At 34.1% G+C, this 23,819-nt stretch overlaps 1 protein-coding gene across 2 annotated transcripts in view; it reads left to right on the forward strand.

Annotated features, from left to right (window-relative positions):
- PPP2R2A (protein phosphatase 2 regulatory subunit Balpha) overlaps positions 1-23,819 on the forward strand; it is a 113,894-nt gene that overhangs the window by 73,397 nt on the left and 16,678 nt on the right. Inside the window, exon 3 of one of the 2 annotated variants that reach the window (XM_037812600.1) lies at positions 2,819-2,916. In XM_037812600.1, coding sequence (XP_037668528.1) covers positions 2,819-2,916 — 98 coding nt within the window. The remainder of the gene's footprint in view (positions 1-2,818; positions 2,917-23,819) is intronic. The other variant, XM_037812601.1, reaches the window with a different exon arrangement.

Below are 23,819 nucleotides of genomic sequence, written 5' to 3' on the forward strand. Positions count from 1 at the left end.
GAGATACATACTAAACAATACAATACAATATTTCTGGCATTTTTAATTACCCTAAATAATTACCTTTGCTATAGTCCTTTATTTATTTATGCCACTTTGAACCACTGTCTAGTATCCTTCCCTTTCAGACTGAAGAACTCTCAGGGTTTTTTAATTCTGTGTTTTTATAAGTTGGTTAGTTTATAGTGAGCATTGTACATTTTTACAAAATTAATGCTGTTTTTTTTTTAAATACAGTTTTATTGAGATAGGCTCACATACCCTAGAGTCGTCCACAGTGTACAGTTATTCACAGTACCATCATAGAGTTGTGCATTCAGCACTGAAGTCAACTTTTGAATATTTTCATTACTCCAAAAGAAGTAAAAGTAAAAAAGAACACCTAAAACATTCTACTCCCCCATCCCACCCCATTCTTCATTTGGTTTTTGTCCCCATTTTTCCACTCATCTGCCCATACACTGGATAAAGGGAGTGTGAGCCACAAGGTTTTCACAGTCACATGATCACACCGTGTAAGCTCCATTGTTACACATTCATCTCCAAGAATCAAGGCAGTTCAGCAGTTTCAGGTATTGCTAGCTATTTCAGTTCACCAGAAACTAAAGAGGGATGTCTGTATAGCGCTTAAGAATGCCCTCCAGAGTGACCTCTCGACTCCATTTGAAATCTCTTAGCCTCTGAAACTTTATTTTGCTCCATTTCTCTTCCTCTTTTTGGTCAAGAAGATTTTCTCAGTCCCAAAATGCTGGGTCCAGGCTCATCCCCTGGGAGTCATGTCCCATGTAGTGGGGAGGCACATCAGAGCAACAAAGAGGTTCTCTGGGGAAGACTCTTAGGCACAATTTATAAGTAGGCTTAGACTCTCCTTTGCAGTAACAAGCTTCATAAGGGCAAGCCCCAAGATTGTGGACTCATCCTCCTAAATTGTTAATCCTCATAGTTTGTGAGAATATCAGTAATAACCCGGATGGGGAAGTCCAACATTTCTGCATTATTCCTTAGTTCCTCAGAGGGGCCCTGCAAATATAATTTTATTCTCTGCCAAAATTACTTTGGGATGTATCAGGATTTCCCACTAACATGTACAAACGTGCCAGATGTCGCTTCCTGTTCATCGTTCCATGTAATTATGGCGTTTCAATAAACAAGTTAAATTATTTAGTGTGCTGCAGAAAATATAGGTCCTGCACCAAATCAACATCTCTTCCCTTGGACTCACACAGAGGTTGAAGTTTTAAAATACAGTCAGTATCTTCCTGTACCCTTTGGCCTAAGTTGCCTTAGTCCTAACCAGATGCACTTCATTCATATCTCTAATTGAAGTCTGAACTCTTTTTCAGCTTAACAGTTGCTGTATGAAGTAATACTGACATTTATAGCTGCCAAGCTCTAGCTCTGAGTTTCAAGTGTCCTACAGATACCCAAGGTCCAGAGACCGACCAGGTTATACACAAAAGCTCAGCATCTCAGAATTTAGAGATAACCATTACAACTCAGGAATAGATGTGACTGCTTTAAGAGCTTACAATCTAGGAACCATTACAATAAGTGTTCTCGAGATAAGCTGTGCTCTAAGATTCAATTTTCATAGTTTACACATTATAGTCCATATTAGTGAGGCATTATAAGGGTTGTCTTTTCATTTCTGGAGTACTTTATTCAAAATGCTGTTCTCAATATCCATTCACCTAGTCGTGTGTCTCACAGCTTCATTCCTTCTTGCAGCTGCTCAGTATTCTATTGTATGCATACACCATGGTTCATTCTGTTCATGAGTCGATGTACCCTTAGGCCACCTCCATCCATTGCAAATCATGAATACTGACACCATAAATACCAGCATGCAGATATCCATTTGTGTCTCCGCTCTTATATCTTCCAAGTATGTACCCCATAATGAGGTTGCAGGACCTTATGGCACCCACGTACTTAGCTTCTTGTGGAACCACCACACTGTCCTCCAGATTGGCTACACCATGAATAGGTACATCCCTCTCTCCATGTTTTCTCTGGCACATATTCATGATTTCAGTGGACAGTTTCCTTACTGATCTTCTGTCTGGTTCTAACCATTACTGAAAGTGGGAACTGAAGTCTCCAAGTATTATTGTAGAACTGTTTCTCCTATCCATTCTGTCCATTTTTGCTCATATATATTGGGGCTCTGTTGTTAGGAGCGTGTCATAGTTTGCTTTTAAGCTTTGCAAGGACAAGTTCAGAGCAGCCTGTAATCTAAGGTTAGTTTAGCCTCACTGCTGTGGTGATACTCTTCTAAGGATTCTATCTGGTACGTCATTAATGATGAGATTTCTCTGTTTTGGCTGGGGGGAGCCCTAACTAGTCTGAATCCTTTATAAGCTTCCTGGTGACTCTTTCCCAGGCCTTGTGGAGTTCACGCCACACATGGCTCACATCTGAATTCAGCCAAAGATTTTAAGGGATTCCTCTGTAGCCCTCAAGCCATCATAGACTGTTTCACAAATTGTTGATTTCTTGGCATTCACAAGTTTAATGAAATATACCACTATAATGGTATATTTTAGTAATTATTATTATGGTATATTCTAGTAATTATTATTCATTGTGTTCCTGTTGTTAAAATAGTTTCTTCTTGGGTCTCCCCCCTCCCTCCTCTGGAGAATATTTTTTTGGTGGACCAAAATATTCTTGAAATAACTTTAGATTCACTTTAGTTCTGATGGCAGTTTGATATACTGACTTGAATATATTAGGAAAAACATACTAAGTTATGAAACTATAATGAGTTGGGAAAGAAAACCTAATGTCTTTTTTTGTTTTTGTTTCAATTATACAGCAGATATAATTTCTACAGTAGAGTTCAATCATTCTGGAGAATTGCTGGCAACAGGAGATAAAGGTGGTAGAGTTGTCATCTTTCAACAGGAGCAGGAGGTAAGTGTAAAGTTTAATATCTGAATTTCATTTGGATCTTGGGACTGGAGTTTGTGTTGCACTGGAGAATCTCAGTTACACCCGAGGATGGTGGCATTTTAAAAACAGACGTATCTGTTTATCAAGCAGAATATCCAATATATAGATAGCTCTGTTTCTCTTTTTGTTGTGTGTGTGTGTGTGTGTGTGTGTGTTTTGTTTTGATTTAAAAGTATAAGACTTTAATTGTAAAACTATTTGGCTAGGGTAGAGTTGGAAAATAGTGGAATAATCCAAGACTTTAGCTTTGTTTTGAAGCCTTGGCCCTCAGTTGTAATTTTTCTCTTAAAACTCCATAAAGCATAGTTGGTTTTATCTTTTCAATGCTTAGTTTGCTTTGTGTAATTGGGGGTGAGAGGGTAGTTTAAAGAAAAAGCAACTCAATTATTTTGATGACAGTTCATGCCGTTCCTCCTATTTCCGAATAAAGGTTTAAATAACACTTGCATGTATATGTATGTGATTTGATTATAAGCTGAACTCGAGCTTTTAAATTCAGTTGATTTGAAAATTGTTTCCTCATCTTCTTGAGGAAAGGAATTCCTTGTTGCAGAAACTGCAATAAAAGCAGGTTTTGTTTAGTTTTGGTTTTGGTATGATTTAAGCACACTTCTAAATCTGATTGACAATATTTCTCAGTAAAATTGTATGCTGAACAAAATTTGTCACACTGGGTTTTCCCTTACTCTCTCCCTCCTTTTATAGATCAAAGTTAAACCTTATTTAAAATTACCTGTTGTGAAACACCTTGGCCCTGTCTATCTATATGTTCAAAGAGCTTAAAGTAATGTGGATAAATTGCAGGGTTTTACAAATAGATATCTAAATCATAAAACAGAGTTAGGTTTTAAAGGATTGTGAAATTCCTTAAATAAGCAGAGAATCTAGTAATAATACTACTACTTTGCACTTCTATAGCGCCTTTGACCTGAGGATCTCAAAGTGCTTTACAAACACTAATGAATTAATCCTCACAAAACCCCAGTGAGGTAGGTAATTTAATTTTAAAAGAAATGATTAATAGATGCACAAACACTAAATATGTCTCCTTTTGCTTTTTTATTTTAAAATTTTTTTTGGTTGGAAGAAAATAAGAAAATAAGGCTCAAGCTTTTCTTGACAAAGTGGTCTTGTGGGTTGGGGTTGGTTCTAATTCAGTTTTCTGTTCCTGTTTTTAAGCAGCTAAAAACTTGACCATAAGAATCTTGAAATACTAAGAGTTGAAATGAAACCTTACCAATCATTACCTTTTCCCTTTATTTACAAATGAGAAAGTCAAAACATAAAGAGATCACTTGATTACTTAGTGGCAGAACTACCAATGCATGTAATCTTTTCAGTGTTCTTCACTGTCTTTCACGTTATATATGTAAAATGTGAATGTTGCTTTTTTTTTTATTATTCAGTATTTAGAGCAGGCTTTTCCCATGGACATTCCCTGCCCTTGAGTATATTTTTTTATTAAAAGTTAATGACTACTCTACACTCTGCTTTAGTTTTATGGAAAGGTGTTTGGACAAAAACTTTTTTAAAAATTTAATTTTGTTTCTTTGGCAGTTTCATCTTGACACATAATACGCAGGCTTATAGTTAGGGTTTCAGAGTATATTTTTAATGAGGGCTTTGTATTATTTTAAAATATAAGTTGTCAACTACAAGGTAATTTGGAAATGTTTTGCTCTAGATTGAGGTAATTTTCACCTTCTGTAGGTGGTGATATAGTATTAAAGTCAAATTCAAATTTGGAAAAAATGGCTGAAATTTAAAGAAAAGAGGGAATGTTTGCTTTAATGTGGGTTTAGTAGATGAGGTCAAAGTAATAGTTTAATATTTCCCTAAAGGCTGTCTATAATATATTAAAGTGAAATTGGAGAGCTTATAAGTAGTTATTGAAATTGTGCTGATGTTTTACTAGCATTAGAAAATAAAACCAAAAATTTTGTTTTAAAGAGTAATCATTTCTTGTGATTCTTTTCCGAAATTCTACTGAAGATTTTAAAGAGCCAATTTCCCAATACATACTCTTGTAAGAAGAAATGAGCAGAGTGACTTTTTGAATAAGGCCACTGGTAGAAACGAAAGGACTCCCTTTTTCATGTGTCTTCATTCTTCGTAATTGTTTTTAACAATTTAAGAAAGAAATGTATCATTTAGAACCTCAGATTAGTAGATAGAGAATTACTTATCAGTGTAATTATCAGAATATTTTTTTATGTGACAGATTAATTAACAATAATGGTGGTGATTGACTTTCCCCCTGCAACGTGTTCATACTAAATACAGTGCATTTTACCATATATTTTCCACATTTTTAAGCCATGCCTTACACTGGCACTTCTAATGTAGTGCTGTCTTCAGGATCTATGTCACTGATTATAAATGTATGTACCTTGCCTGTGGAAGCACCTTTATTTCAGTAACTAACATACTTGCATTAGATCTTACAAACTCATCTCTCTACCACTGTAAAATGGCATTGAATTTAAAAGTGGAAGAGACCTTAGAGATAATCTTTGCCTCGTTTTTATATAAATCCCAGAAAGGATAAGTTTGTATAACAAGGTTATTACATTGTTTTTAGTTTAGTAGCAAAGCTCTGGGATTAGAACTTGGGTCTCTAAATTTCAGTCCAGCTTCTCCTGACAACCACAGCTATTATGCATATATCCTAATGTATACTGGTGGCTAATGGCTATTTCTTAGTCATTAGTATTGATACTCGCTTTGTTTGCAAAACAATGTAAAAATTTGTATTATTGGGGTTTTATCCTATTATCCAGTGGCAGAATTCCTTGCTAAATTTTCCTTTACTGGAGACTACAGTATTTGCCCATTCTTTTTGTTGTCCTTACTTAGATAAGAGCAAAGTCCAGAGGGATAGCAGCAGTGAACTTGACAGAACAAACTTTGATATCTTTAATATCTCCTTTCTTTCTCACTTTTACCCTTCAGAAGTAGGAGATTCTCTTCCTGTCATCCTGTCTGTTATCGGTGTCCTCTTGCTTCCTGTTCATCTATTCCCTAATCAAAACTTTAAAGAAACTGATAGTCATTTAGAGGCTCTTTATTCAGCTTGACTATAATTCAGCCTGATAACCCTACATTTTTAGGCATCATTTAATAGTATTTTTTAATTGATATATTTGTATAGGTTTTCTGTCACATACAGTCTTTGTGACAGAAGCAGGGCAGGAAAGGAAATTGAGGCACAAAGAGGTAAATTGACGTCACTGAGGAATCGCAGATATCACATGGTTGTTAAGAACCAAGAATTCTGTTATCTAATCCAGTCTTCTTAATAGCATGTCCTGAAATAGGTGACCCAGCGTTCTAACTTATTTTCATAGCATATAATAGTTTTTAATAGCAAAAAATGTTTGGTGGGTATTTTTTTCTTTAATGAAACTATTGAAAAAATTTTTCTTGGACGATTCCAAGCAGCTATTAGAATGGATATTGATGTACTATCATTTTTAAAGAAACTTTTTATTCTCTTGGGTGTTCAAATTTGGTAATGGTTGTTAAAGTAGCTGCTTTCCTACTGCTTTTGGATTGGTCAGATCGTCAGTTTCTTCTGAGACTTTCTGATACACATGCTAAGGTAAAGTGTACTGGGAGGGGTGCCCTTTTTTGTTTTTTTTTTAATTTCAGTTTTACTGAGGTTTATTCACATACCATACAATCATCCATGGTATACAGTCAGCTGTTCACAGTACCATCAGTACCATGGGGTGCATTCATCACCCCATTCTATTTTTTGAACATTTTCCTTATACCAGAAAGCATAAAAATAAGAATAAAAAATAAAAGTAAAAAAGAACACCCAAATCATCCCCCCCATCCCACCCTATTTTTCATTTAGTTTTTGTCCCCATGTTTCTACTCATCCATCCATACACTGGGTAAAGGGAGTGTGATCCACAAGGTTTTCACAATCAAAGTATCAGAGGGGTGATTTTTTTTTAAGGGTCCCTACAGGAGAATAAGAAGGGAGGTTGTTCCTTTTTTTTTCCCATTTCTTTCTATATTCTTTCTAGATTGGTATGATGCATGCTTATCACAAAAGATGAATAGTATTGTTCATATAATCTTATTCTCTTTCTCAGTTATTTGGAAAGGCTAGGATGGGGATTAAGATCAACCAGACATAGTCTAGTATAATTCAATATCATTTATACAAAGAGGTTGACTTAGTTTGATGTTTATTTAAGTGAGAGAACAGAACCCTCTGTTTTTGGGTGATGTTGCAGCCTTCACTTAACAGGGTACCTACTGGGTGCTACTCAGTAAATTTAGAAATGAGTGGTGGAAGACATTGAGGCTGCATAACCAGAAGAGGAGAAGAAGAATAATCCTGATATTTAAGGGCCCACGTGGAAGAAGACATGAGTTTATTTTGTAAACAAAAGAGCTAGATGCTCATCTGTCAGGAATATTATAGAAAGAAACACATGAGAAGTTCAAGAAAATATCATTAAGATTTCTTTCAAACCAAACTTTCTACAAAGTAAGATTCCTTTATTAGTTTACCCTTTAATTTCTTTTAGTGCTTTTCAGAGTGCAAAATTTTAGAATTACCTGGGACATTTAAAATGCAGATTTTTAGACTGCTCCTCAAGACTACTAAATCAGGATCTCTGGGGACCAGAGATTCCAAGGATCCTAGACTTTTCCAATTTGAAGAACTTATTCTTGGTTTTCTTCTTTATCCAACATAATATTTTAGGTCAGCAGAGATTCAGTTATTGGATTCTTCTGTTAATTCAGAAAAGGAAATGACTGTTGAATGAAAAAAAGAAAAAAGAATCATTCTGTCCTAAAGTGGACAGTGGATCCCATTATATTAATGTCACAAAGGTGGACTTCCCTTTTTTTTACTCCAGGATCCTAGACTAACACCTCTCGGTGTTTGTTTTTGCTGTGATGATGGTGGCAGTGGGTTCTTTAATTCACCCTTTCTTCTACACTGATTTTTTGACAGTTTGATCTTTGTGGGTTGCTGCATGTCAATTAACAAATGGGGGGAGGGGTGATCCTACTCCTTTAAGGTTATGACCCTAATTATTATAAATCATATAGGAAAATCAGTTTGAAAACTTTAGAGTTATACCTAATAAGGAAAGTCCTTGATCCTCAGACTTATGTTTTTTTGTTTTGTTTTCTTTTTTTAATTAGAGCATTTGTAGGTTTATAGAGAAACCATGCAAAGTACGGAGTTCCCACATATCCCCCTCACACAGACACAGTTTTCCCTATTAATGTTTTGCATTAGTGTGGTATTTTTATTATAACTGACTAAACACTGTTATTATAACTATACTATTAACTTTAGCCCACTGTTTACATTAAGTTCACTCTCTGTTTCATACAGTTTGTGCTTGGTAACATATATGAGCTAAAACTTTCCTTTTTATCCCCTTTCAAATGTACAGTTCAGTGTGGTGTTAAATTACATTCACAGAGTTGTGTCTCTCACCATTGTCTGTTGCCAAAATTTTTCCGTCATCACAAGTAGAAACTCCATGCCAATTAAACACTAACTTTCTATTCCCCTCACCCACCTGGCCACTGGTAGCCTGTATCCTAGTGTCTGATTTTATGACTTTACATATTCTGCTTATTTCATATAAGTGTTTCATACATTATTTCATGCAGTATTTGTCGTTTTGTGTCTGACTTATTTCACTCAAACTGATGCCTTTAATGTTCATCCATGTTGTTGTAGGCATCAGAACTTCATTCCTTTTTATGGCCAAATGATATTCCATTGTATATATATACCACATTTTGTTTATCCATTCATCAGTTGATGGACATTTGGGTTACTTCCATCTTCTGAACACTGTGAATATCAGTGTGCCAGTTCCCTGCTTTCAGTTCTTTTGGTTATATAGATAGAAGTGGGATTAGTGTAATACAATAATTCTATACTAAGCTTTCTTGCCAACCTGCCTTCCACAGTAGCTGCACCATTTTACATTTCCACCAACAGTGTACTAGAGTTCCTTTATCTCCACTTCCTCGCAACACTTATTTCCATCCCCCCTTTTTTTAAATTATAGCCAATCTAGTGGGTATGAGATGGTATCTCCTTGTGGTTTTGATTTGTATTTTCTTGATGGCTAATGATGTTGAGCATCTTTTCATGTATTTATTGGCCATTTGTGTATCCTCTTTAGAGAAATGCCTGTTCAAGTCTTCTGCCCAGTTTTTAAATGGGTTATTTGTCTTTTTATTTTTGAATTACAGGATTTCTTTATATATTCTGGGTAATTAGATATGTGGTTTCCAGGTGTTGACTCCCACTGAGTTGGTTATCCTTTCACTTTCATGATAAAGTCCTTTGCACAAAATTTTTAATTTTGATGAAGTTTTATTTATCCATTCTTTATTTCGTTGCTTATGCTTTGGGTGTAAAGTTTTACGAAACCATTGCCTAACACAAGATCCTGAAATTCTTCCTTTGCTTTCTTCTAGGTGTTTTATAGTCCTGGTTCTTATATTTGGGTCTTTGACCCATTTCGGTCTCTATGGTCTGAGACTGGGTTTTTGCTTCATTCCTTTTGCATTTGGATATCTAGTATCCCAACATGATTTGATGAAGAAACTATTCTTTCTCAAATTAGTGGATTTGGCAGGCTGTCACAATAGGGTTATGAGGGTCTATTTCTCTCAGTTCTATTCCATTGGCCTGTGTAACTGTCCTTGTGTCAGTACCATGCTGTTTTTTTGTTTTGTTTTGTTTTTTAATTCATATAGTTGTGCATTCATCACCAGAATCAATTTTTGAACGTTTTCCTTATTCCCAAAGAAATAAAAGTAAAAAGAACACCTAAAACATTCTACCCACCTCCACTCCCCCCAGTTCCCAACCTATTTTTCATTTAGTTTTTGTCCCCATTTTTCTACTCATCTGTCCATAAACTAGATAAAGGGAGTGTGAGCCACCAGATTTTCATGATGACACAGTCACATCCTGTAAGCTACGTAGTTAAGTACCATGCTGTTTTGAAACTTTGTTAAGTATGAGTCCTCTGACCTCATTCTTGTTTTACAAGATAGTTTTGGCTTTTCAGGGCCTCTTACCCTTCCAAATAAATTTGAAAATTGGCTTTTCCATTTCTGCAAAGTAGGCTGTTGGAATTTTGATTGAGATTGCATTAAATCTGTAAACCATTTTGGGTAGAATTGACATCTTAATAGTATTTATAGTCTTCCAAATCCATGAGCATAGAATGTCCTTACATGTATTTGGATCTTCTTTGATTTCTTTTAGCAAAGTTTTGTAGTTTTCTTTGCATAAGTCATTTATATTCATGGTTAAATTTATTCTAGGGATTTGATTCTTTTAGTTATTGCTATAAATGGAATTTTTTTCCTTGATTTACTCCTCAGATTGCTCATTGCTAACATAGAGAAACACTGCTTAATTTTTCGTGTTGATCTTACTCCACTACTTTGCTGAATTCATTTATTAGCTCTAGTGACTTTGTTGCAGATTTTTCAGGACTTTATAATATGTAATAGATCATGTCATCTGCAAATAGTCAAAGTTTTACTTATTCCTTTCCAATTTGGATGCCTTCTATTTCTTTTTCTTGCCTAATTGCTCTGGTTAGAACTTCCAATACAGTGTTGAGTAACAGTGATTACAGTGGCCATACTTGTCTTGTTCCTGATCCTAGGGGGAAAGATTTCAGTCTTCCACCGTTGAGTGAACTGCTGATGTATGCCCTTTATCATATTGAGGAAGTATCCTTCTGTTGGTAGTTTTGAGTGTTTTTTTATCAAGAAAGGGTGCTGGATTTTGTCAGATGTCTTTATTGTGTCAATTGAGATGATCGTGTGTTTTTTTTCCCCTTTGTTCTATTCATATTGGTATGCGACATTAATTGATTTTCTTATTTTGAACCACCTTTGCATACCTGGAATAAATCCCACTTGATCATTGTGTATAATTCTTTTAATATTCTACATTGGATTCAGCTTGCTAGTATTTTGTTGAGGATTTTTGCATTTATATCCATGAGGGCTGTTCATCTGCCATTTTCTTTTCTTGTGGTATCTTCAGCTTGCTTTAGTGTTAAGGTGTTGCTAACCTCATAATATGAGTTGGGAAGTGTTCTCTTCAGTTTTTCTGAAAAGTTTGAACATAATTGCTTTTAATTCTTTTTTGAATGGTTGGTAGAGTTTACCAATAAGCCATCTGGTCCTGGGCTTTTCTTTGTTGGGAAGTTTTTGATTACTCAATCTCTTTACTTGTTATTGGTCTGTTGTGATCTATTTTTTCTTGAGTCAGTGTAGTTAATTTGTTCTTTGTGTGCTTCTAGGTGTTTGTCCATTTCATCTATTTTAATTTTTGTTACACACTTGCTCATGGTATCAAATCCTTTTTATCTGTGGGGTTGGTAGTGATGTCACACACACACCCCCTTGCATTCCTGATTAGTTATTTGCATCTTGTCTCTCTCTCGCTCTCATTTTGGTTTTTTTTTTTGGTCATTTTAGTTGAAGGCTTATTGATTTTTTTTTTTAAATTTTTTCAAAGGACCGGCTTATGGTTTCCTTGTTTATTTATTTTTTTAATTATTTCATTTTTCTCTAATCTTTTTTTTTCTTTCTTTCTTTTTGATAATTTTGGGTGTAGTTTGCTCTTCTCTTTCTGGTTTCTCTAGTTGTGAGGTTAGGCCTGTGATTTAATATCTTTTCTCTTTTTTAATGGAAGCATTTAGAGCTATAAATTTCTCTCTGAGTACTACCTTTGCTGTGTCTCATAAGTTTTGATATGTTGTATTTTTGTTTTCATTTGTCTCAAGATATTTCCTGATTTCCTTTGCAAATTTTCTTTGATCCATTGTTTAAGAGTGTGTTGTTTAAGTTCCATATGTTATGGATTTTCCATTTCTCCCTCTGCTGTTCTTTTTGAGCTTCATTCCACTGTGGACAGTGAAGATGATTTGTATAATTTCAGTCTTGTTTTGTGACCTAACATGTAGGCTCTTCTGGAGATTGACCCACGTGCACTTGAGAAGAATGTGTACTATGCTGTTTTGGGGTGCAGTGTTCTGTATATGTCTGTTAGACCTCAAGTTCTTCATTTCCTTAATAGTCTTCCATCTAGATGTTCTGTCTATTGATGAGAGTAGTATATTGACATATCCAACTATTACTTTAGAGTTGTCTATTTCTTCCTTCAGTTCTCTCAGTGTTTGCCTCATGTATTTTGGGGAACTGCGGTTAGGTGCATACTTGTTTATGATTGTTATTTCTTCTTGATGAGTTGACCCTTTTATTAATATATAGTGTCCTTCTTTGTTTCTTGTAATGGTTTTTGGCTTAAAATTACAGTATTAATATAGCTACCCCAGCTGTCTTTTTGTTATTATTTGTATGGAATAATTTTTTCCATCCTTTAATTTTGTGTTTTGTGTCTAAGGTGAGTCTCTTGTAGACAACGTTGAGTTGTATTGTGCTTTTTTATCCATTCTGCTGATCTGTGTCTTTTGGTAGGGAAATTTAACTCATTTATAGTCAGTGTAATTACTGATAAGGCAGGATTTACTTCAGCCATTTAGTCCTTTGTTTCTTATATCTTTTTTGTGCCTCCTTTCCTACTTTTGTGTATAATTGATCCTTTGTAATGTAACCGATCCCTTTCTCATTTCTGTTTCTGTTTATATTTTAAATACTTCTTTGTGGTTATCCTGGGGTTTGTATTTACCAACCTAAGTCTGTAACTTAATTATTTTGGAAACATACCAACTTAACTTTGGTAGCACACACAGTGTCTTCCCCTATCTTCTGTTTATGTTGTTTTGTCACAGATTAATGCTCTATATTTTCCATGTCCATTATATGGAAATATGATTGTCTTATTCAGTTGTATTCTAAATCTTATAGGAAATAAAGAGTAAAGTTACATACTAAGGAACAAATTTTATTGGGTTTTGCTTTACCCATGTAATTATCTTTACTGGAATGCTTTACTTTTTCATAGTGCTCCATGCTACTAATTCCTTTACTTTTCCTTTCAACCAGCAGAACTCCCTTTACCATTTCTTGTAGGACAGTTATCCTTGAATGTCTTAAACCTCTCCCTCAATTTTGAAGGAAGGTTATACCAGATAAAAGATTTGGGGCTAGCAGTTTTTCTGTTTATACCTTAGCTATGCAATACTATTATCTTCTTGCCTCCACAGTTTCTGACGGTTAGTCTTATCGAGAATCCCTTTTTGTGACGAATCCATTTCGCTTTGCTGCTTTCAGAATTCTCTGTTTTTGGCAGTTAACATTTTGATTAGTATGTGTCTTGGAGTAGGTCTGTTACGGTTTATCCTGTTTGGAATTTGTTTTGCTTCTTGGACATTTATATCTTTTGTAGGATTTGCAAAACTTTCAGACATTATTTCCTCAAATATTCTTTCTGCTCCTTTTTCCTTCTCCTCTCCTTCTGGGACTCTCATAATGCATATGTTGGTACAGTTCAAGTTGTCCCACAGGTCCCTTAAGCTTTGCTACTTTTTTCATGATCTTCTCTATCCACTCTTCCAACTGTAGGATTTTGATCACCCTATCTTCTAGTTCATTTATTTTTTTTTTCTGTCTGTAGAAATCTGTTGTTGCGTGCCTCAGTGTATTTTTAATCTCTTATTGTTTTTCATTCCCATAAGTTCTGTTATATTCCTTTTTAAACTTTCCAGTTCTTCTCTTTGTTCATGTGCCATTATTTTTATATCCTTTTGTTGTGTATCCATATTTGGGTTATTTCTGTCCATTTCCTTTTAGTTTGTTTTTGTCATTTTACCTCTGTTTATAAATAACACTCTGAAAACATTCTTGTAGTTGAATCTTTGAAGCATCTATTATTTCCTTACAATCTTCCTAGAAGTAAAATAGCTGGATCGAAGGATATGAACATTTTAAGTGTTTCAATTCATATGGCCAAATACTTTCCAGAAAATTTTACCAGTTTATACTTCAACCAAAAATTTTGAAACTGCCCATTTCCCCTTGAGTTCCTGGTGTTTTTTGTTTTTTGTTTTTTTTTAACTTCTTCTGAATATAGAAAGAAATAGAATGACAGATTTGTCCATCCTATAGAACTGCACATACACACACAGAGCAAATTCTATGTTAGTTACTAAAAATTTATCATCATTGGTTCATCAGTTGTAACAATGTACTACACTAATGAAATTGCTAATTACTGGGAGATGGAAGGGGGGGTATTCTGTGGGAAACCCATACTTTCTGTGCTGTTTATTTGTAAATCTAAAGCGCTCTAAAGTAGTTATTTTTAAAAAAATTATTGTATTTCAGTTTTACTTTTCCTCTTATTACTCACAATAATTAAAATTTAAAATAATGAACATTTTTGCCCAGTGTTTTTCTAATGGTGTATTTAGCGATTGGTTTGTACAGTCTGTATATTGTGAAGGGCATTAGCCCCTTTTTTCTTATGTGGCAATACGTTTTTGTTTTTTAGTTTTGTAGATTGTCTGCCTTTACTTTTTTTTTTTTTTTTTCATTTTTATTGATTCCCTACACCCCAGATTATTCAAACATTCACCCATATTTCATTTTTTCCCACTTAAATTCATTGTTAGTTGGAATTTATTACCCTGAATTAGGTTTTTTGGTGATCTCCCACACCCTATTCCACTTCCAAATTGCCAGGCAAGTTGTTACAACATTATTTATTGGAAATCTTTCCACACTGATTTAAAATGCACCTTTATCAGGCACAAACACTTCTGTAGTTATTTTTAGGCTTCACTGTATTTTACCTTTTCAATACCTTTCTCAAGTATCTTGAACTACTTTACTTATCTTTTGCCTGTTTGCTCCATATTATGATTGAGTCATATGGGCAGATTTTATAATTTATCAAAACTGGGTTCTTTCTCAACTGGTCCTTAATACTCCTTCAAGGTAAATGCTTGATTAGAATATAAATTGTTGCAGTTTCCTTAATTTCAGAGACTGGATGTGCAGGTGGATTTGACTTGTGCCCTTACAAAGGGAATTTTTTAGTGAACTTCACCTATAGCCGTTTCATGCTGTGTGTGTTGGGGTGGTGGTTCCATCTAGGTAGAATGTTACCAGTGGAAGGAACAGTAAAGACCATCTTGCCAGTATCTGTCTTCTTTGCCACTTTTCCAACAGAGATGTAGAAAAGAAACTGAAATTAGGTTTCCTGATTTCCAGACCATTATTTATTTAGTTATATCAATTTGCCTCTGAATGGTATAATGTGGATTTACTGGGCTTCTAGAAGAGAAACTAGGATTGAAATACTGAGTATTACCTACCTCATTTAATTCTCACAACTGCCCTGACCCTCCAAAGGTAGATAGGATAAATTCTGTTTAACACATGAGAAAGGCTCAGAGGATTATTTTATATTTTATGAACCTCAAAGATGTAAGAATAAGCAAAATTAGTAAAAAGGAACTTTAAAAAATCTAGCATCGAGTAGGGTCCAACTGAATCTCTTATCAGCGAGAAACCAACTCCTTAAAGATTTAAGTCAGATTGAAATTCCAGTTTGAGAGGAACAAGGTCAGAGAGCCTTAAGATTTAGCTCCTTAGTGATATATGACTGGGGAAGAAAGCTAGTCTGAGAAAGGTTTTTTGGAGGCATGTGATCCCTTCAGGATCATGCAAAACCTAGAGTGATAAAGCACCCAGTTCCTCCTATGTAAGTGAATCCCTTTATTGTTCTCTAGCATGGTTTAGAACAGATATTCTGGCTTGTTTGATAATCTTGATAATAAATAGTACATGAATAGTTTCAGATTTTGTAACATTTTTAAGGCATTCTAAAAAATTGTAGCACACATTTTTTTAAAAAATTTTGTTTGAATATGATAGGGAATGATGCTGCTTAATTTGATTTTCTAATTGTTTCAACCAAGTACCTTGTTATCTCTCCCACTGTATTATTGCTTAGTGACTTATAATTTTTATATATTGCATATTGCTTAGCACAGTACCTAATAGGTCCTTAAAAAGAGTATTACCCTATTGAATATGTTTTAATAAGGTCCTGCAAAATCTTGAAGTATTGTACAACTATCATTCTTATCATCAGGTTTTAAAAAGTTTGAAATTTCCTTTTTTGTTTTCTGTTTGCCTCATTGATTGACTTGCATGTTGCTTATTTCTAGATAGTTCCCCTTGGTTGCTGAAGGCAATAATTGTAGTAGGTTATCAGATGTAAGTTGATTCTGTTTTGTACCATTTCTGCTAATGTCCCTGAAAAACTATTTCACAAGACTCTAAACCTCTATTTAAATACCTTTATATTTATTTGAAATATGAAACAAATGATTGATTGCCTGTGACAAATAAAAAGGTAAAGGAGCACTTAAGAGCAGTAACTAAGTTTTGGTAGGTTTTTTTGTAGTTGATTATAAATATCTATATACTCTCTTTGTTATATAAAATGATTAAAGTAAAATACATTAAACATCGTGATTTTTTACATTGTGCTGAAGGAGGAAAGTAAATATTTCCTACATTTTCACAGAGTTTAAGGAAAAAGGAAGTTAGTAAAAAGCACAGTGCTGTTATTTATATTTAAAAGTGGCTGTGAAGTTCTTTCTGAAGTTTTCTTTAACCATTAATTTGATTATTCATATTGTGTCTATTGTAGAAAATATGAAACTTTCCACCAAGCATAGAATAAAAATCCAAAATCATACCATATTGCAAATAAAGACCATTGATTCTGTGTTTTCAGCTTTTTAACAGACTAAGAATCATACTATCCATATCATTTGGTAACTTCTAGTTTTATATAATGTGAATGTTTTCTTTGGTTAAAGTATTTTTCACAGTCCCTTAGTAAGGGAGGTGAAGAAGACTGTTGGAACCGTTGGGTGGAAATGAGTGCATGTGTAGTTTGGAAGAACTTGTCCAGTCTGACAGTTTTTATAGCTTGAGTTTAATAAGCTTGTAGTTTCTGGGATAAGTAGAAGATAGTAGAAAGAAATATTGCATATAGATTAAAGTGGTTGAGAAACAATCTGGCATGTGAATTTAATTTAATTTGGTCGGTAGTATTTCATAATTTATTTGACCTGATGGGCATTTAAATTGTTTATGCATGATGTTGTTTATACCTCTTTGCACACTTTTTCCCCCCATTTGGATAGCTTTGAAGTGGAATTGTTGAGTAGCTACAGTCTTAAAGGCTTTCAGTAAGTATTGACAAATTTTTCACTCCAGAAAAACTATACTGATTTATATTTCTAGAAGTTTATATGACTGCCCATATTTCCATCACTTAGTACAGTGGGCATTATCCCATTTTTAAAAATTTATTGTCAGTTTAAGGAAGAAACGTCATTGCTTAGTTTTGATTACTAATGAAGATGAACAATTATTCATATATTTACTGGCTATCTTTCATATGAGTTACCTATTCATAACCTTTCTCATCTATCAAGGAGGGTGTTCATATTTTTCCTAATGATGATTTAAGGACCTTTTATACATGAAAGATACTAATATGTTGGCTTAAGATGCAATTTCTTCCCTTACACACCTTTTTTGACCTTCAAACTATTTTACTTCTTATCTAAATCAGATTGGTCGATCTTTCTTTAATCTCTGTTTCCCTTCAAAATTTTATAAAATTCACCATTGTATTTCTTTTCCTGCTTTTATTTATTTTTTAAAACATTTAACCTATTCCCTCTGGAATTTGTTTTTGTGTAAGAAATAAAATTCTAACTCTTTTTTTACAAATGGCTGGTTGTTCTAACCAATGGCTTTCACTGTTGTTTTGTATTTTATTTTGGTTTATTTGTACCTCAGAGGCATACTTGCTTTCATGATATATTACCATTACAGGTCATGACAAAGCTACTCCCTCTTTAAAATAAACAAATATGCACACAGGTGTGCAAGCGCACATAGATAGCCTTTTTATTTGCATAACTTCTATTCCTGTCTTCCTACATAGGTAACCATTTAAATTTGTTCTTGTAAACCATACTGATTTTGTCTGCTATCTTTTTAAAAACCTTTTATTGAAATACATACAGAAAAGTACACCAAATTAGTGGATTATCTCACAGCAGATATCTAGGTCAAGAAATACAATTTCTCACCCTTCCGTAAATTATTCTCATGCCCCTTCCCAAATCATCAATTTCTCCTTCCTCCCCTTACTTTCCTGTTTTCTAATGCTCATAGTTTGGCCTATAGTTTCAAATGTTTTTTCTAAATGCAGTCATACAGTAAACATTCTTTTGTGTTTGACTGTTTTGCTCAGTATTGTATTTGTGTAGATATAATTTGCTTGTTTGCATTACTGTATATTTTACTGTGTTCTTATACCACAATTTAACCATTATATTGTAGATGGTAGACATTTTGGTTTTTTACAGTTTGGGGCTGTTAAGAATAATGCTGCTGTTAACATTCTTGAATGTGTATTTTAGTGCACATAGATACATGTGGAATTACTATGTTGCATAGTATGCATTCAGTTTTAGTAGATATCACAAAAAAGTGGTTCTGCCAGTTTACATTCTTTTGGAAATTGCAGTATATAAAAATATATACAAATTATGTTATATACAAATTGCAGTATATAAAAATTCTAATTGTTCCATAACTTTCCCAGTGCTTTGTATTGTCAGTCTTTTAAAACCTAAGTCATTTTGGTGTATATGACTATATCTTATGATGATTTTTATTTGTATTTTCTTAATTAACATTGAGACTTTTTATGTGTTTATATTGGCCATTTCGATATCCTCTCATGAAGTGCGCACTCAGGTCTCTTGCACGTTTTTCTACTAGGTTGGCTCATGTTTCTCTTATTGGTTTGTAGGCTTTTTTTTAAATATACTTTGTGAATATGAACCCTTTGGTTATGTTTGTGGAAAGTATTTCCTTTCTGTGACATGCCTTTTCATTTTTTGAATGGTGTTTTTTTTGTTTGTTTGTTTTTGATAAATAGAGGTTCTTAATATTGCAGTCCAATTTATCAGTGTTTTCTGTAGGATTACTGCTTTTTCTGTCCTATGTAAGAAATATTTCTCAACACCAAGGCCTAGAAGGATAGTCTACATTATCTTTTAGAACTCTGCTGTCCATTGTGGTAGCTACTAGCTATGTGTGGCTATTCGAATTTAAATTCATTAAAATTAATAAAATTAAAAATCCACTTCCTTATTTGCAGAAGCCCCATTTGAGATGCTAAATAACGACATGTGACTACCATATTGGACAGCACAGATATAGATCATTGCCAATATTGCAGAAAATTCTTGTCCTAGAACCTAATTATTGTACATTTCATATATTATTTCCTTTTTTTTTTTCTTATTTACCTGTGAATCATTTGTTTCATATTACAAAGTGGCTCAGCTGTGCTTCTTTGCACATTGAAAGTAATGCCTGACATGTAATGTCCACCACTCAGTAAACTGCCTGTATTGGCTGGCAGAGACAAGGTGACTTACATGCAGCTAGCTTGCCTTTCCTGTCTCATTGTTAGATCTTCTCTCTTTTTTTTTTCCGCCTTAAATTCAGTTTTATTGAGATACATTTCACATTTCATACATTCATCCATGGTGTAGAATCACCTGTTCACAGTACCATCATATAGTTATGCATTCATTACTCCAATCTATTTTTGAACATTTTCCTTACATCAGAAAGAATCAGAATAAGAATAAAAAATAAAAGTAAAAAAGGACACCCAAACCATCCCCCCCATCCCACCCTATTTTTCATTTAGTTTTTGTCCCCATTTTTCTACTCATCCATCCATACACTGGATAAAGGGAATGTGATCTACAAGGCTTTCACAATCACACTGTCCCCCTTGTAAGCTACATTGTTATACAATTGTCTTCAAGAGTCAAGGCTACTGGGTTGCAGTTTGATAGTTTCAGGTATTTACTTCTAGCTATTCCAATACATTAACACCTAAAAAGGGTTATCTGCATAATGCGTAAGAGTGCCCACAAGAGTAACCTCTGACTCCATTTGGAATCTCTAAGCCACTGAAACTTTATTTTGTTTCACTTCGCATCCTCCTTTTGGTCAAGAAGATGTTCTCAATCACCTGATGTCGGGTCCTGATTCATCCTCAGGAGTTATATCCTGTGTTGCCAGGGAGATTTACATCCCTGGGAGTCATGTACCAAATAGAGGGGAGGGCAGTGAGTTCACCTGCAGAGTTGGCTTAGCTAGAGAGAGGGCCACATCTGAGCAACAGAGGCACTCAGGGGGAGACTCTTAGGGGCAATTATAAGCAAGTTTAGGCTCTCCTTTGCAGTAATGAGCTTCATAAGGGCAAGCCCCAGGATAGTGTTGGACTTCCTCACCTGGGTTGTTGATGATGTTCTCACAGACATTGAGGACTGGTGGTTTGGTATGCTGAGCCCTTTAGATCTTCTCTTATGTGTGGACATGGGAGAAAATCAGAAAGTTATATAGAATTAAAGAATTTATTTCTGATTCACCTGCACTCAATTTACCTGTATGGTTTGAGGTATAGGGTTCATTGTTCATTTTATTTCATATGAATAGCCAGTTTGACCTAACACCATTTGATAAAAAGATCATCCTTTCCCCATTGCTAATCAAGGCCACCTTTGTCCTAATTCAGGCCTATTTCTGGGTCATCTCTTTGGTTCCACTGGTATATTTGCCTACATTTGTGCCATTAACACATTGTCTTTTTTTTTTTTTAACAATTCAATTTTATTGAGATATATTCACATACCATACAGTCATACAAAGCATACAGTCAGTTCACAGTACCACCATATAGTTGTGCATTCATCACCAAAATTAATTTTTGAACATTTTCATTACCACACACACAAAAGTAATAAGAATAAAAATTAAAGTGAAAAAGAACAATTAAAGTAAAAAAGAACACTGGGTGCCCTTTTTTTTTTTTTTTTTCCCCTTTGCCCCCGTTTTTCTACTCATCCATCCATACACTGGACAAAGGGGAGTGCGATCCACATGGCTTTCCCAATCACATTGTCACCCCTCATAAGCTACATTGTTATGCAATCATTTTCAAGATTCAAGGGTTCTGGGTTGTAATTTGATAATTTCAGGTATACACACTATCTTAATTACTTTACTTTTTGCTCGTGATGTAGTATCCTTTATTTATGGATTCTGTTTGCATCTATGTTTAAAATGTTTAATTTTGTTTTTATGTACTGTTATTAATGTATGTGAACAGTACTGTGTCTCATCTCATTCTGTCTCTTATTTTTTTCACTAAGAGCTATATTTTCAAGATCCTTCTGTGTTGCCACTTGCACATTTAACCCATTCTTTCTAATTTCTTCACAAGCTACTCCATCCACTACGTTAACTTCAACCTCCCTTTACCACACCAGCACCATCTTTTATTCATTCTTTTTGTTGTTATTGCTCATTTAGAAAATATTTATTGAATGCCTGTTGTATGCTGTGCACTATTATAGCTATTGGGGATAAAATACTACTAAATTTATTTTCTATTTTAAGATTTCACACCAATAGATTTTGTGGGGAAATAGATTCTCTTAGTGATCATAAAGGTGAGCTAAGGAAAAAAAGAGAGGAAGTTGCAAAAGGTTGTGCAGGGAAACAAATATGAATGAAGCATTCTACAAAGTGTCACAAGTCTTCTGATTCTAGGTGAGTTTTTAAAACAGAACCAAAACATATTATTAAACTTGGGTGATTCATGTTTGAGCGGCACCATTTTGTGGACATGGAATTATGGTTCCTTTTTGGAGAACAATACTGTCATGATAATAATTCTGTAAACACTGCTGCTGCCCCTTTTACACACCTACCCCACCCCCAGTTTTTGAAAAAATCTCCATTGCTGGTTTAGGGTCATCTCTCTCCAGTATGCTATCAGTAACCACTCATGCCTCTGTCTTCTAGCGTCTTCTCTTTTGTTACTGTTCCTGTCAATCTCCATTATTCTTTGTTCTTGTCATTTTGTCTTTAAAAATTCTTTTACTGTAATTTTAGTAGCATTTCAGATCATGTGAATAGATCATGTTTAGACCCATGTTGTTCTTGGGTCTTCAAGATCTTCAAGATAATGTTCCTTTTGTTTTTCAGACTATTTTCATAGATTTGTGTTTGTGTTTTTCTTTAATCATTAAATACAATATGATTCATACAGACCTACTTGTTGCATGTAGCAGATGTGTGATGTGCTCTTGGTTCTTTATATTGCATGCCCAAATTGTGCAGACCTTAATCAGTTTCTCCTTTGACTAAAATTTTACATACCCAAGTTACTTGAAGGTGGAGGTTCTGTGTAATTAAATCTTTCTGTTCTTCTAGGACCTGGTGTACATGGTGTCTTGTTAAAGTATTAAATGAAAAACAAAGTTTAAAGCAGAGCATTCATATTCAAAATTTCATTGCTGTTTAGTGCATATTTTCTTATCTTGGAGAGCATAATGATAAACTTTGTGAGCCTGGGTGAGTTGGAATATGTGTGGAATTTCATCGAAAGTGATATCAGTTGTGTATATTTAATTAATTAGATTATCTCATTTGAGATAGAAGTATGGTGATGAGACCAATGTTCTGGGTTTGATTTTTATCTGGGTTTGTGTTTTATCACCTCCATATCCCCATTGTGTATTAAATTCTGTGAGATGCCCTGTATTCTTAACAATGGCAAACCTACTCATTAATAATTGACACTGCTATCAGAGGTCCTAAATTTGACTGTATCAGTGAATTGATCAACACGGATAACCAAGATACTGAGCTACACAAACCAAAACATACACTTTCAAGATGATGATTCAATAAGGTCTTTTATATGGAGAATAATAATAGCTAATGGTTACTCTTGTTATTAAGCAATCCTAAACAAAATTTTCATTTGATAATTTACTTTTACTTAAATAGTTGACCTATCAATACTGTCCAATAATATCTTTCATTTTAACTATTTTAATATAATAATGTTTTTGATAGAAAGGTTTTGAAATTAGGAACATGGTTATAATTCACTTTTCCTGAAGTATTAATGATACTGAAGAAGTTCACAAGTAGTTTCTTTAGTGGTTAAACAATATTCTCTCACATTTATATTAAATGAAATAAACCATCAGTGCATGCTAGGCTCCATAGTATAAAAAGGCTAATTTAAGAAGGATAAGGTAGTGGTGACATGGGGGAAGTGCTGGATAATGCTGAACATGGATTTAACCAGTAAAAGAGCTTTGTAATAATGGTTTATGGGGTAGGATGTTTTAAAAATCTTATTCCAAAGCTATGGTCTTGGGGTGGGACTCAGGCATTAAATGGGATCGTTGCAGTTATCAGAGCCCTCCTCAAGGTTTTTAAGCAGTGATAAGATCAAAAAGCTGACATTAGGAAGGAAAAGTGGGAGGAAAATGCGTCATGTTAAATAACAGATTGAGAAATGACCCATAAAGTAGACTGAGAAGGAAGGTGTGCCTCAGCCAGCCTTTTCTGAACAAGCTTTAGTTATCTAATCTTTACTTTTTAAAGAAGCTCCCTTTGGATGCTCAGATTTTTACCAGTATGTTTCTGTACTGTTTAATATATAATTAATGGTAAATTAGTAAGATCCAGGTCATCATTGTTCCATGGTTAAATGTCAGTATTTTCCTATTGAATTGGCTTAAATTATTAGGGTTTATTTAACTTTCCTTTTTTCCCATCTTATTTTTAAGCTTTTTTATTTATTCCTTTGAAGGCTTTTAAATATTTTTTTTAAAACATAGTATGATTGTATATAAGATACAGCTAATGGATTTATCACAATTTGCAACATCTGTTACAATTATTTACATGTTTGAAAGATTTCAAAATATTTCTCAACAGTG

This window comes from Choloepus didactylus, chromosome 20 (genome assembly GCF_015220235.1).
Source record: "Choloepus didactylus isolate mChoDid1 chromosome 20, mChoDid1.pri, whole genome shotgun sequence".
Lineage (NCBI taxonomy): Eukaryota > Metazoa > Chordata > Mammalia > Pilosa > Megalonychidae > Choloepus > Choloepus didactylus.